The following is a 16539-nucleotide window of genomic DNA, read 5'->3' as shown; positions in this document are numbered from 1 at the left end:
ATACAATTATAGTTCAAGTTATTCTCTGTAGTAGGAGTAGATATCTGAAAATGTATATTTTAAGACTATGTATTTGTAACACACAGTCAATGAGAGACCACACACAGTTCGCTCCCCCTTTAAGTATTTGAAGGATTGTATATTCCAGCCAGTGTGGCACAATTATGATCAGATACTATACCATGAAAAATTGTAGCAAGGCTTTCTGTGTTATCTAGGTTTTTCTTTGAAAATATATTCCAATTACTTGAGCTATCCACTGTTCTATTGGCTGAATCCTAAGTTATATTTTAATTTCACGAAGCCAAAAGGTAAAAACGTATATCTAATAATAAAAAAGGGTAAGCGTAATCGGCGCCGGTATTTTTGAAACGGTCTGGAAGATGAATCAGATAATGAGACTCACTAACCAGGCGGTCCAACCAGAATCCAGTCAAAAGTTGTACTTCCTGATTTTATATCGCATTAGTCTAACAGCCTCGAACGAAAATAAGACTATTATGTGTAAGTAAATTAAAGCCCATTGTAGATCGTGTATGATTCAATATCACCAAGATTCAGGAATTTTGTGACCCTTCAATAAATAGCATATGGTTCAGAAAATGACAGATACATGTAACTGTAGAATTTATTCAATCAAATACAGTATAAATATCTTACCTTGTTTGGATTCGCAAGCAACATGATTTGAGTGATAGCTGACGGTGGAAGAATGGGGTTATAAGCTGGTAGATCGGTAGCTGAGGGGGGCTGAAGTTTAACTCTCATTGTCTGTACAAAAAAAATATAATGATAAACAGGTTATTTACACATCAAACAATGGTCACCAACACCAGAATAATGTTTACGTATACAGTAGACAGATAGATAGACAGATAGGCAGGCAGACAGACAGACAGACAGACAGACAGACAGATAGATTTGAGCTCACGTTTTTAAAAACTACCGTATTTGGGGATTGACATACAGTAACAGAATGTTGCGTAGGTTTGGCACCACGTACTTTGTATACAAAGTTCCACAATACAGAAGAAAAAAGTAAAGATATTTCACAGAGCTACAGCTTTCAGAAAAAAATGTTACAGGGATCGATAAGCCCCCTTTCCCCCTCCACAAACACACCATGTTATATATAGGGTTAAGGGAGACTGAATTTAAACCAGGATGAACTTTCTTGATCATACACAATCCAAGCTAGGGTATTCAACAAACAGATGACATTTAGTAGTTGATCAACCTAAAAATCATAGAATTTCAGGGAGTAAGAAAAAGATAGAGGCAAGCTCATTGTAATATTTCTTGTAACTTTAAGATTACATGAAAAAAATAAGTTATTTCAGTTTCAAGTGAATTCATTGGTCCATAGTGGATCGTTGTGGCCCAGTGGATTAGTCTCCGGACTTTGAAACAGAGGGTCGTGGGTTCAAATCCCAGCCATGGCGTAGTTTCCTTCAGCAAGAAATTTATCCACATTGTGCTGCACTCAAACCAAGTGAGGTGCATGGGTACCAGAAAATTCTTGGAATGCTTGAGCGCCTAGGCAGCCCAGCTAAAGCTGGGGTAATAATATCAAAGTCCTTTGGAAGCACATAGAGACGTTATTCATAATGTGTTATGCGCTATACAAGAACAGACCATTATTATTATTATTATTATTATAACAAAAATTTGAGTACAACAGACAATACACAATAAACAGAGCCACAAAAGGGTTAGGAATGATAAAAAAACAAATAGAGCTGAACAAATTTGATGAGTGCTGAAAAAATAGCAGATATTGAAAGAGCTCTCATTCTTTTGCACAGGAGAAGGCTAAAATAAGCAGAAATTTAGCTGAAAAAAAGTGATGAAATTAGCTGAAAAGTTGAAATCTCACAACCCTGTACGCGTTTTACAGTACTCAGTAACATTGCTATACAGAAACAAAAAAGTATAGTATATGTCATCAATTAAGGAAATGATTCTAACGTAAATGCACTTTAAGGTGCATATTTTTAATTCTGGACGTTGTTTCAAAAAGATTTTAAGTGCGACTTCGCACTTAATTGCCGACGCGTACATGATATGAAACGCGCAATCTTATTGGTTAATACTCAGTAGTGCACATCCTCTAGTTTGGCATGTTCTCACCAATGGTCCTCTTGGCATGTTCTGATCAATATGGTCATGCCTTTTTTATTGCAGGCAACTAGGCATTCAAGAGCGACTCTAAGGCTCTTTGTGAAATACCCCCTTCAAAGTTTAAATTACACTCTGGTCCAAAGTTGTTGTTTTAACAATGGATAGCCAATTGCAACACAATACTCTAACAACACAGAATAATTTATCAGCTTATTTGCACTGCAACCATTCACAATTACACAATGTGGGAATAGCAACTAGAATAGTTTTCTTTACAGTAAATGTAAAGGGGAATGAAAGCAATGAATATAATAAGGATGCATTGTAAACAAAATTTGTTGACATTTTTAGCTTCTCATAATTTTAGCACTGATTTAAGTCATGGTCTTTAAAAAGTTGAATTCTAGTTCTGGGGCCCGTTGCAGAAAGAGTTGCGTTTAAACGCAAGTCAAAAAATCAATCGCAAGTCCAAAATACGCGCTGTTGACTGGTTGAAAATGAAGTTACGCATGATTTTAAGAGATGCGTTTGATTGCAACTCTTTCTGCAATGGGCCCCAGAATACAGGAATAAATAATTGAATATGAACATACTTTTGGTACGGCAGCCAGGAATGTAAGGTTTTTGATGGGTGATGTATTAGTACTCATAGTAGAGACAACAACCACCAGGACATCGGGCCTAGGAGAATCCTTGGTGAAGTGGAATACCGTCTTGATGTTGTTCTTTTCATAGGCGGTCACCGGTGGTGTAGAACCTGGATAGATAATAATGAAAATAATAAAACAAATAATGTTACTTCTATTCCATTCTCTGATTGTGGAGCACTGTAGCCCAGTGGATTGGTCTCCGGATTTCCAAACAGAGGGTCATGGGTTCGAATCCAAGCCATGGTGTAATTTCCTTCAGCAAGAAATTGATCCACAATGTGCTGCACGCAACCCGAGTGACGTAAATGGGTACCGGCAGGTCAAAAATTTAAGAGCACCAAATTCGGTAGCCTAGCTTATCTAGGGTAAATGGGAGCCATTACAAGGTGGATATGTGCCCTATATCATTATTATTATTAAACTCTTATTAGTAGTATGATTAAAATTTTGCATTTGAAAATCATGATGATGATGACGATGAACAGCATTCACAAAGCATAATTTATCTGTAAACTGCATTCAAAGGTGCTGGCTTTCATAATATATCACTCATATATCATTTACGTACTGTTGTTGCTGGAAAAGATAGGTCTTGAAAAATAAGCAAGATATTTTAATATTTAAAAGACAGAATGGTTCTTACAAAAAACCGAGATGGGGGATAATTCAGTTTGAACAGAGTGAGGGAGAGAAAAACAATCATTAGCACTTGCAAATTAGCACGACTTTTAATAGATAATCATATTTCTATGCACTTAAGTTCAATATTTCTGAAACACTTGATGAGGTGACTTCTCAGTGAATCTCTGTAGGTTGTTTTCATAATTGAAGGGTGAACAGCATTTTCATGATTGACATTAGCCATGTTCTGACAGAAGTACCATTTGATTTGAGCTACAATTTGACTATTGTTCTACTCAGAGTAAAACTATAATTGACTAACCTGGTTGCACCGACTCTAGTGGAACAAAGACATCCGCTAATGAGAGAACAGTCTGAGTTGTAGGTTGAGTTGTTGGTTGCGGTGCTGGTTGCGGCGTGGGTGTCGGCGCCGACGCCTGGGGTGGAGGGGCAATGGTAGGTGTAATGATGGGTACCTCAGGGTTCTTTGCTGGGGCCTTTATTTGGGGTGAGCCATCTAAGAATAGCAGCTGGTCATCCGATGGTGCAGGAGTTCTAATAAGACAAAAGATCATGGAAGTGTAAAATACCAATAACAGGAGGGCTTTATTTTCATTTGGTCTAATGCCAATTCGTCCAATTGCCAACTTGTCTACTATCATTTGGTCTACCATCAGTTCGTCCAATACCCACATGGTCTAATTGCCATTTCGTCCACTCACCATTTCGTCTAATAACCAGTTGGTCCAATGGCCATTTAGTCCATACACCATTTGTTCCAATTAGAGTAAGTGTTAATTTGGCGAAATGAATGAAAATAAAAGGAATATTAGACCAACTGTTTATGAGACGAAATGGTCAAAGATCAACTGGTGATTAGACAAAGTGATGATTGGACCAAATGGTTGTTACACGAAATGTTGATGGACCATGTAGACCATGTGGTGAGTGGACAAGTTGGCAGTGGACGAATTGGCAACTTACCAACAGGGGAGCGTTTTATCAACATTTTTGTCATGACAAGTTGTCAGATCTGACATCTTTCCTTAATTTTGATTGGCTGAGAGTCACTGTTTCTATGGTAACTGTCGGATAAAACAGGACTTGTCGGATAAAACGTCTGACAAGTCCTTTCATGAAACGCTTCCCAGGAGTACACCAAAAGTATTGACCATCAACATTCTCAGGTTAAATCAGGGATAATAGCATGCAGTGCTTAGAAAAATGATTGAATTTAGCTGTATAAGTAACGGTGTATTAACCGCACCCGTGTATTAACCGCACCCCCAACTTTGGACTAAAAAAAAAAAAAAAAAAAATCTTCTCACATTTACATGCATATTTGAGGTACGAAGAAACAAAATCTAAGTTTTTTAAGATTTCAAAGTATCCAAAGAGATTACCGGTATGCAGATATATGCTGTTCTTGATCAATTCATCTACAAATGTTAGAAAGAAAGAACGGTCCCGACAATATTGGCAACTTACACACTCGCTCACCTCACAGTCACAGTGTACACACACAGCACTGCCATTACATTGCAAACTACGATACAGTACAAGTCATGCCAGTACATCTTATCAAATTATGATCTGTGTCTTTCCCAGGCCCAGCGTAGGAGGAAGAAACATTCACATTTCTAGCATCACAATCTCACAATCACTTTCAGAAATTTGATGTCTTTAATAGCATGAATTTTGGATACGGGATTATAGGAAGGTTCAAGAAACAAAGAAATTGGCATTTTTTCCATTTGTTTTTTACGGCTTCTTGCCGTCTTTCTCGTGCGTGGTTTACATGGTATCTTATGAAAAGCAAACAGGAAGGAAAAAAAACAAGCTGGCGCGAAACGAGACTTTGAATAGCGCCAGCTTAAGTCGCACTATAACCACATTACAACGCAATCTCTAAGCTCACTCAACTCTCGCTCAGCGGTGACAAAATATTACCGAGTATGCTTGGCGTCTTTTTAAATTCGCCAGGGAACTTCACTACTTTGAATCGAGAATAAAGTAAAAATTAGTGTCATGAAGGTGGGTGCGTTTGTTATGGACAACATTTAATTAATATTGCAATAATCGCTTCCCATTACCCGCGGCTCATACCCCTCTAAACGACATTGCCTGGGCGGCTACGCCCGGCCACTCGATGTGTTGTGAACTGGCAGACATCGTACATGTACGGGAGGGGTTACGGCGGGCTGGCTCAGACCCGTCACCGTGTATAAACCGCACCCCCGACTTTTGCTTCTGCCCCGCCGAGAAAAAGGTGCGGTTAATACACCGTTACTTACGGTAGACATACTTGCCAACTTTAGAAAAAAAAAAGGAATCAATTTTTCATGCAGAGTAACAAGCGCGGGAAGGGTGTGGGGGTACCCCCCTGCCACGGTTAGAAATTTTTGGAATTTTAAAACGTGAAATGGGGGGTTTTCCTTCACTTTTGAAGTGCCTTTTACCTGTCCACAAAGAAGAAAAAAATCTTAATTTTGTCAGTGAAATTAAGTCAGTGAAAAAAAAAAAAAATTTTGTTCTTACTCTTCTTTAGTCTTTGGTTTGATGAGCCCCCTTCCCAAGGATTCTAAATCAGCGAAGGCATCAGATGAAATGGCCGGGGCATTGGAAGATGATGACGTTGTGGATGTTGCAGAAGCAGGTGTTTGTGAGATGCTGTCGGAAAAGACAAAAAGTAAACAATATCAGGGCCCTGTATTACAAAGAGTTACGATTGATCTAATCAATCTCAACTTGTGGAAATCCTTCCATACCATAGTTCTACAGGAAATTTGCACAATCTGCTTAGTAAACAAAGAGAATCGCAACACCAACACCAGATTTCAACAACATACTTAAAATCACCAAGTGAAAGGGGTATATCCGGGGCTCTTTTATTATTGTTCAGGGCTCGTTTGGGCATTCTCGGGGTCAAAATTGCCCAAAGCCCCCTTGTAATTTTTTTCCTCCTTCACAACCTTTACATGTACAAGCTGTAAAAATTCAAATAAATACAAGTGTCCATGATAAACACAGAAGCAATACTAGAATTTGCATGTCATAATCATGATGGTTCAATATCTTGTTTTTATAATGATCATTTTGCTAAAGAAACACTTAACACAAGGTTTGTATGGGCTACGATTAGTGTGATTTCAAATTACAAGTAACCACCAGCAAGTGAATGTTACACACATGAATCTACATACTACTTTTATTGCACAAAAAATACATTACAAATTGATTCTTTCTTCAACACAAAAGTCAAAGAATAGAGATTAACAGCAAACTGAGAGAAAAAAAGAGATTTAGCGGAAAGTATGACAACAAAAATTAAATAACAGAGGATGAAGAGGAAAAATAAATTTCAAAGCACATGAATAATCATACCTTCCTGTTGCGGGAGGTTGTGTAGGAAATACAGGCGTCACCTGACTAGTTGCCATGGAAACCTGCTGCTGATGCGGAGGCACCTGTTGCATCATGGGATAGCCAGGTTGCATCCCCATCATGCCTATAGAGGATGCCCTCATTTGAGCCATCTGTTGTTGCTGCTGTTGCATCATTAGCTGCTGCTGTTGCTGCTGTGGTGTAGGGTACATTGGCATCCGTGCAGTCTGTCAAAGACAAATGATATCAAAATCCATTGATGACTTTCTCAGATAATAATAACTTTATCTTATATAGTGCTCTTCATGAGATCCATATCCATATCAAAGCGCCTTACAACGTAGAACATATGAAATATACAAACAAAAGAGATTTAGAAAATATATAGCAAAAATGTTGCTGCTGTTGGCCATGCAGTCTGTCAAAGAGTAATAATATCAAAATACATCAAAGATTTTTTGCGAAAGGTGAGAGGTTGTAATTGTTGTGATGAAGCATAATTGAGGGCATATACGATGGTTGGAAGGAGCATGAGGCTTGTTGAATGCTTTTGTGCAACATTAATATCCACAATGTAAATATCCATGATGCCTGCATCACCACTACAAACTTCACAATTCCAAGTTCTTCTTTCCCATCAATAAAGTGAATATGTGGCAAAAAAAGTTGTATTATTATAATCATCATCATCATTATAATAATTATTATCATGATAATTTTCATTCCTATCATCATCATCATCATTATTACTATTTTTATCATAATTATTGTCATCATCATCATTATTATCATTATTACTCAACAAGTAAATTTAAAGATAAAAATATAATTTTATAAGATACAAGATGAAAAGAAATTGAAAAATATTTCATCATCGCCATCATTGTGAATTTAAGGAAACTTCGCCAACCAACTTGGATTTTATCTGGATTAAATACTGGACTATTATAATTTTGGATGCACATCTGACACTTCAAGAGATGTAAGATCAATATTATCTGCATTTTGATTATTGTATGATCTATTTCCTGTAATTAAAAAAAGGAAATCAAATTTTAAACTAAATTTTCATTGTTATTTGTTGCAGTATAGTAACACAAGAAGTAAAAATATTTTATTTGAAGTTTAGCATAATGCTAGGAATAATAAATAAATCATAATTTTGCTCTGTTGCAAGCTTTGTGGCAGGAGTAAGGTCAAAATCACTGATGACATCATCACAATTTGGAATGGAATTTGCCTTTATTCCTACAGCGAGGCTTCAAATAGACTGAATTTCGATTTCAGTAGTCCTACCACTATTCTGAACTCTCATCGCCAAGATTTTATTGGTTGGAATGTTCGTATCAAATGCCATTACAATATCTTTGAAACTCGGATGGCAACAAATTGTAAAGTGTGCACCAGGATTGAGACAAGAGAATGGAGGGTGAAAAAAAGAAAAAACGAATAGTATGAGACAAAGAGAAGGAAGAAAAGAACAAATTGAAAGCAGCAGAGAGGCAGTGACAAAGAAAAATAGAAAAAAAGGGGGATAATAATAATAAATAATACATGAGACTTGTATAGCGCACTTTCTATGTTGATTAGATGCTCAAGGAGCTTCAGAGGTATAACAAAAACAAATTTGACAATAAGTCAATGTCTGTCAAAAGGCAATTTTATACAGGTATGTTTTCATGTTACCCTTGAAGGTGGTCACTAAAGTCTGGGTTTTCAAACTCTGTGGAAGAGAATTTCACAGGTAAGGCCCTGCATGAGCGAAGGCCCATTCCCCCAGGATTTCTTAGAAACTTAAATTTGTAAGAAATTAGATGATGATGATCGTAAGGTTCTTGAAGGTTGGTAATTATGCATCAAAGACTTATTATTTTAACTGGGGGAAGTTCCACTGACGATGTGAAAGATCAAAGAAGGATTTTAAAGACTATGCATTTCTTCAGGGGCAGCCAGTGAAGAGGTTCCAATATAGGGGTGATGTGGCTGCGCTCACTAGATAGAGTTACAATACGCGCAGATGCATTTTGCAAGTTGAGAATCTGGTAAGTTGTAAAGAAGGCTTTTACCAAAATCGAATCGCTAAGAAATGAGTGAATGTACCAGTTTCTCTGTTGCTGAGCGAGTGAGATATTTTCTTATAAAGCCAAGATGCTAAGAAACAGACAAGATATCAAAGAAACAATGTACAGGATCGTACCATTTGTTGAGTTTGTGTAGTATTGAATGCAGGGAATGGCTGTGTGGTAGAAGGTACTGACGATGGGGCGGGATCAGGACCTAGGAGCTTATCAAGATCTGAAGCACTAGTCGGTTGAACCACTTTATTAGCTGGCTGCTCTGATGATAAACCTAGAGTAGGGGCAGAATGGAAAGTAAGAGAAATTAGACTTTGATACATAAATACTCCTATATGAATGGAGAATGTGCAAACATTTTTTGTACATAATGGATGTTTTGCTAAGACTTTACCTAATTACAGTTGCATTATCAATTTATTTGGTTTGAAAAAAAAAATCGAAGAACACAGCATTTGATATTTAGAACAAGTAAGAACATGGAATTTACATTTCAGAAAATGGAAAACAGGGGACCGTTTCATCAAAATTTTTGTACGATAAGTTGTTAGATCTGACATCTTTCTTTCATTTTGGCTACCAAGCAATGTTACTATGCTAACTGTCAGATAAAGTGGGACTTGTAGAATAAAACGTCAGACAAGTTCTATCATGAAACGCTCCCTTGGGGTCTACACTTACCTAATGAAGATAGTTGTGATTCTAAGAGTTGTGCCGAATCATTTTTGTCACCTGACTGGGTAGCGTCAGAAGGAGCCGATGTAGCACCTTGCTGCTTGACAGGACTTGAACCAGCAAAGTCTATTAATTTACTACCTACGTACAATTGATAAGACAAAAATATGATAATGCTATAGAAAGGCACCTGTATTTGCAGCAAACTATGATAATGAGCATAGTCTTCAAACTGAAGGTTAATTGTCCCAAAATCACCATAGATCTAGGTCTGGTTCATTTACAAAAACCTAATGCTGCGAAATCGTGAAATCTTAGCTGAAAAAGATACCACTGCAGAGTGCCATCATTATAAATAGTAGTAATAATAAAGAGTATTTCCAAAGCGCCAAATCTACATTGATTATGTGCTCAAGGCGCTAAGAAAAACGAAATAAGAAAAATTACAAGGAGCAGGAAGAGACAAGGATAAAAGAAACACAGTCATGACAATGAGAGGAAACTACAGGAAGGCAAGTTTAAACAAATGAGGTTTTAGAGCAATTTTGAAACAATCCATGTTTGAAATACTACGAATGGAATATGGCAACTGATTCCACAAAGATGGTCCAGCATGTGCAAATGACTAATCCCCCCCATGATTTCTTGGCTTTAGGAACTACAAGCAATTTTGAATCAGAAGATCTTAAACGACAAGGAGGATTTTATGGCATCAACAAATTAACATTGTTTATTAGAAAAAGACCTGCCATCCGGCTGCAATTCTATGCTTATTTTCTCCATTTCTCAGCAATTACACATTCTACCAAAATCATTTGCCACATGATTTCGATTTATACACACAAGCACTTGGGTGGTCATCTTATATACACTGTATTCTTCTTGTTCTGAAATAATGCCCCAAAATATCTCAAAAATAATGATGGTGATATATACCAAAAATTCATCATTACGTTTCGGCAGAACTAACTCAGTCCTAATTTTAAGGACAGGAGCTTCTCATAAATTCATGTGTAAATTGTTCCATAAGTTGGGTGCAATAAAAGTCGACATTTACCATCTAGTGAATTTGATGTATTTGACGATGCTCCGCCGGCTCTTGATGAACTTAGATCTTCAGTCCCAAACTTCTCTTTGTACATCTCCATCACCTTGACAACGGCATCATTGGTCTCCAAAATATCAGCTAGATTTAAACACAATGGAAGATGGACAAATGTCAATGCTTTCATCAGACAAGGAGCCCAATGTAGACAGTGTTAAGTTTCCATACAATAATAATAATAAAAATAGACTATTATGTAGCGCTTTATCAATCTACGACTGCTCAAAGGGCTTCACAATTATTATTACCAAGTCACTGGATTCATAGCTTTTAAGCAAAGAGCAGCCAACAGGCTGCACACACTTGCTAAACCAACAATGACGGTTGTTTCCTACTGGTACCCATTTAGCACCTGGGTTGAGAGTGGCTAAGTGTGGATTGACGACTTGCTAAAGGACGCTAGGCCATGGTGCGATTCAAACACACGACCCTCTGATTACAAGACGAGAGTCAGAACCGCAACACCTAAACTTGTGTAAGCTTAGTGGCATATAGGCATGTATTCAACCAGTGTGTTGGCTCAGTTGGTAGAGCGTCCGTCTCACAACCGGGAGGTCGGGGGTTCAAACCCCGGCCGGGTCAGACCAAAAGACGTTTAAAGATGAGAGTTGCTGCTACCCTGTTTGGCGTTCATCAATTAAAGGGATAGAGCCTCGTTGATCTGGCGCTGCACGGTGGCTGCCGGGCCCACGAACAATTGGGCAAAGCAAATTTTCGGAGTATTTAATTTCATGTCTATTTCGAAAAATTATGGATTTTCATGGATTTTTCATTCTGAACACGGCTTAAATTAACTTCTGGTTGAAAGTTGTGGTTTAACTATGGATAGACAATGGTGACATAAATCTTAAATAAACAATAGAGGTTCAATGTATCACAGGGGTGTGAGTGGTCACAAATAAAAAGATGTGAAAAAAACTGAAGAGTGCTGAAAAAGGTCTGACATAGAAAAAGCTCCACACTTTTAGTACCGGTACATAGGAAAGCCAAAATAAGCTGAAATTAAACTGAAAATAAAAACAAACAAAAAATCTGAAATCAGCTAAAATCTGAACTCTCACACCCCTGGTATCAGGTCATTTGACTCTCAAGTAATTCTTAGCTGTCCAGGAAGGATGGATAACATATATATCTTCACCACTACAGGATTGGGAAAGATCACTGTAATCATAAGAAGCATACCATGTAAATAAAGTTGTGACATTTTCAGCTTCCCATAATTTTAGCATAGAGTTAAACCCGAGTTGAGAATACAGGCCATAGAGAAAATTTTTCTCAATAGGATACAATGTTCTAAGAATTTTTTCTTTTTTATTTTTATTTTTTATAGAAAATCCTAGTTTCTGATAAAAATGTAATGACGTAATTTTGTTGGTGAACAATGATAATTACGGCAAAAATGTAATGGTTGGGTGCTTTGTCCTTGTTATCTACTCTAACAAACATGCACCAAGAATTGTTGAAGATTAATGGCATACGATGGAACTTACCAATGCAATCATCTTTTTCATCAGCATCACTAGCCAGTCTAAATAAACTTGGTCTCATTCGCTCACATGTCAGATACAATTCCTGCAAAAATACACAAAAAATGGTTTGTAAATATTTTATTCAGACAATATTTGGTACAGAGAGGTAAAATTTGATACAGAAAACTACAAAATGAATTAGTCAACCTCAGCACAACCCCTGATTTAGAGTGATACTTACAGTGTGTCCCACAAAAAGGATACCCATTTTAAGTAATAGATTTCAAAATGATAAAATAGGTATTTACTATGAATTTGATACTCATGGAAAGGGTGGAATCTCATCTCTTATTTGAAACCAACAGCTAATAGCAAATCGTTCAAGTATGGCAGATATCAGGTACGGTTTGCGGAACTTTGCGCAGAAACTCACATGTGAATCTGAATCAACTCTCATTTCAGGGATCAGTGAGAGAAATTTAACAAAGAATGCAAAAGAAATGCTAATGAGCCAATCATCGAATAACAGGGTTATGATCTGACAGGGTGTGATCCGACATATGAATTGCTGAATAATGTAACAAATTATTTGCATCCCTACATATGCAATCAACTATGAGGGAGGTGCAACAAAAGTACATCAGAAATAACTTCAGAAACAGAAAGCGAAATAAAAGCTGACACATGCACAAGGGCCAAGAATCATTTTAAAAAGGTAACAGTATTTCTCCCCTTATAAAAAAAAGAAAAAGAAATAAGTAATGGCATTGAGTAACTACCTTCATCAGTTCCCTTTCCTCTGGGCTTGTATAACCTTCTTTATAATGGGCTAACATCTCGTTGAGTAGTTTGACATTATTGTTACAGCTCTCTAGTTCATTCGTCCTCCTGGAAACCTTTTCAAGTCGTTTCTCGTCTTCTTTCACCATGTTCTTGATGAGACGGTTGGCTGCCTGGAGATCTTCGGGATGCTTGCTCTTTAAAAGCCGTGCTAATAACTGCGCAACAAATGAATGATGGAAGAAATTGACAGAGATATTAATGGACAAATCTCTGAAATTATTAACCTTTTTATACAAACGTTCCCGCCCATTTTTTTACCTCTTCTCTTTCAGTAATAATCTATCATTCACAATTATAACTCAATGCACCACAAGGCACATACTTCAAGTGCAAAAACATTAACATGTGAACAGGGTGTCAAGTGGTTCATGGGTGCAACCATGTTACTCTGTTTGCGACTCTTAGTTGCTCCACTGTAAAATAGCAGCAGGGTAACTAAAAGTTGCAAAATGGCAGTGCCCACACACTGTGATTACAATTGAGAAACCCTGCTCGGCACCATCATATTCATAGCTCTACTAGGTTGATTAAATGTTTGAAAAATAGCATCATCTGAGAAATTTGGCATATAAATATACATAAGGAAACATTGGTCTTAAATTGTTGGAATTCTTATAGTAATGGTGTCACTAAATTTTTTAATGTATTTGTTTATTTTAGCAGTCCACCAGTCGGGAAGAAAATTTTCCACTGGAGACCTGTGGCATCCATCTTTCACAGGTGGACTGTCCACTGTGACTCAGCCCTAGAATATCTAATTCAAGGTTTCACAATATCATAATGAAAAGCAAGTGAAGTCTATCATTTATCTTGCAGCGCACGAATTACAAAATAAAAGACCAATGAATTAATCACCTTTGATTTTTCTTCGTCTTCAAATTCAGCCATTACTGGTTTAGGAGGGGGAGCAGCAGGTAGTAAATCTTTATCAAGATAGGTTGGATCTTCTTTAACAAGACCTACCAAAAAAGAAAGAAATTCAGCAGCAAGAATTATGACACAATATATCTCCGGTCTAAGTAGGCAATGAATATCAACAATATGTGGCATAATGCAGGACATAATCTTGTTTGTAAAGCCCACAGAGAAGAAACTTGTAATGCACTATATACACAATAACTAATTATAATCATTATTACTATAAGTGAATCATCAATAAATTAAGTTTAAAAATTTGCTATGATGCATCTCTGATAATTTTTTACATTTACTTTGATGAATTATTGATATCCTGAGCTGGCATTTTCATTTCAGTATTTGATAAGCTCGCCATAAAGAGATATTTTCTTAATTTACTTTTGAAATATTAAAATATAATTAAAATACCAATATTACTTCTACGCAATTCCATGAAATAATCAACCTTTTTGTTCATCCAATCCCAATATTTACCAATTTTACTTCACTTCACAATATGCTAAAGCCATAAATAATCTGAAGCACTACAAGTTATCATACAAACTAGAAAACAAATCCAAATTATTTCAGGGAGGTCCAACATATAGTCGGTTGGATGAGCATTCTCAGACCTGCGAACCTTCTACAACAACAAATTCATAGAAGAAAAAAAGCATTCTGTGACAAAAAAGAGGATTTCTAAAATTTGTCTCAATGTAACAATCACTAGACTGTTGTAGTGAGATCAGTGAAAAAACATGTGAAATGAATCTACTTGATAATTCACCCTTTTAAACACGTGCTGTAGACAAGAATTACTTGTTCTTTTCATGCAACAAGTTACTTGCCCAACAGAGATTCTTACAGGTCTGCGACCGTCGCACCGGTGCTAGTGTCCCGCACTGTGTATAATACATACTCCATGATTGGAAATAAAAAAAAAGTAACAAATCATACAAAAAAGTATTGGTGTATTCATAGCAAAAAGAGAGGAACAAATACTCTAAAAAGGGAACGGTTGGCATGTCTGCATACTCGATTGAATTGGCCTACGTGGAAAGCAAGATACCAACCTTGTTTTTTGAGCATATCATAAGCCTCCACGATCTTGCCTTCATAGGGGAGACCCTTCTGCCAGGAGTACATCAGTTCTATTGTTTTCTTTTTCACCTTCTCAGTTGTCTTATTACCAAGATACTGTAAAAATAGTTTTCAAAAGGATGGTAAAGGTTATGGTTAAAGTGCCCATGCAGTGAAAGAAAACAACAGAAGGGGCAAAAATTGATTAGCCACCCCCCCAAAAAAAAAAAATAGCCCCTAGTGTACATTAATTATTATGTCACTTTAAAATATGTTTGTGGTACAATACTCTCTTCATTTTTACAACTTTATTTCTTACTCTTTGATTTGATTTATTGTATTCTTCTGCATTCATAACATTCGTATGCGATACAATTTTCATTACGTAACAAACATATCGGTAATTGATTTTGGCATGAATCATAAAGAAATAAAATACTAAATAAAAAAGTCATTCTAAACAAACATGATCTACTACCAACAAAAAAACAAATTAACATTAACATTTAGAGTTTACAGAAGAAGGTTTGTCATTTTAAGCAGATTGCTTGAAAAAAAATGTTACCAAATAAAAAATAAAAACTTAAATGAATTACCTTTGGTGAGATGAGTTTAATCATCTCGTTGAGGAATCTGAACTTGCCCAGTTCTCTGTGGAAAGGTTCCCCACAGTTCTTGACGCATGCTTCGATGACTGTCAGAGCCTGGAGTGCTTCTCTCTCCTGAGGCGATTGGATCTTATGACCAAGCAACCTACACGAATGCAAAGCCCTGATGGAAAATACAATAAAGGTATTATAAAAAATCTCCTTTTAAATGGTAATACCTTGGTCACATTTGCTCTACGGCGGCCGTGCGACGAGTCGAAAACCGCCATTTTTTTTTGTCCAACTATATATAGTTGGCTTGTATTGAAATTAATAAAAACGGCTGTTTTCGACTCGCCGTACGGCCGCTGTTGAGCAAATGTGACCAAGGTATAAGATACTAGACAAAAAATTGTCTTTTATTTATGGTCACAATCAGAATGTGATGCCTTCAAGCACATTTGCTTTTAATGAGTCCCTCTTTTGCAATTACACAAAGTTGAATGAACCAGAACCACTCTTTACATATTATTTGATTATACCACCTTTTTCATGTTTGAAAATTCTTTCATGGTATCATTTATTACTGAAAATGCAGACTTTTTGCATGACATTTTCATTATTTTGAAAAGTTTTGTATCACTTTAAAATGTAGGATAAGATAAAATAAACTGTAACAGGTCAAAATGAACTGTTTATTGAAAATTCATATATTTTCATTACTCTTAATCATTTGTTTGTAAGTAATAGATGCCTTTACAGGAAGGGCACAGGAGGTAGTACAAAGTAGAAATGTTTATCAATCTTCATGCTTTTTAAGAAGTATGATTCACACTCTTTCTGGGTAAGAGTGATGCTATATGGTCTTTGGGTCAAAACATCACATTCCAGAGCTATGAGCTTGTATGACGTAGATAATTGTGGTCAAGGCTTAGCATCTGTGAATGGAGAGTGATAACTGCATAAAAGGGAGAGAGGATTTTGCTCCAATTCACTCCTGCACTGCACCCCATTCATGGGGTAGGCAGAGAG

At 36.7% G+C, this 16539-nt stretch overlaps 1 protein-coding gene across 1 annotated transcript in view; it reads right to left on the bottom strand.

Annotated features, from left to right (window-relative positions):
* Positions 1-16539, bottom strand: part of LOC121423053 (ADP-ribosylation factor-binding protein GGA2-like) — a 37526-nt gene that overhangs the window by 4479 nt on the left and 16508 nt on the right. The window contains exons 3-15 of the mRNA XM_041618329.1: positions 15517-15691; positions 14914-15037; positions 13799-13902; positions 12880-13098; positions 12122-12203; positions 10584-10712; positions 9533-9667; positions 8974-9125; positions 6777-7003; positions 5931-6062; positions 3715-3947; positions 2715-2878; positions 661-771 (exon numbers count right to left, since the gene is read on the bottom strand). Coding sequence (XP_041474263.1) covers positions 661-771; positions 2715-2878; positions 3715-3947; positions 5931-6062; positions 6777-7003; positions 8974-9125; positions 9533-9667; positions 10584-10712; positions 12122-12203; positions 12880-13098; positions 13799-13902; positions 14914-15037; positions 15517-15691 — 1987 coding nt within the window. The remainder of the gene's footprint in view (positions 1-660; positions 772-2714; positions 2879-3714; positions 3948-5930; positions 6063-6776; positions 7004-8973; positions 9126-9532; positions 9668-10583; positions 10713-12121; positions 12204-12879; positions 13099-13798; positions 13903-14913; positions 15038-15516; positions 15692-16539) is intronic.

The sequence above is a fragment of the Lytechinus variegatus genome, chromosome 10, assembly GCF_018143015.1.
Source record: "Lytechinus variegatus isolate NC3 chromosome 10, Lvar_3.0, whole genome shotgun sequence".
In the NCBI taxonomy this organism is placed as follows: Eukaryota; Metazoa; Echinodermata; class Echinoidea; order Temnopleuroida; family Toxopneustidae; genus Lytechinus; species Lytechinus variegatus.
Note: the sequence above shows the minus strand (reverse complement) of the source record. Positions and strands in the feature narration are given on the sequence as shown.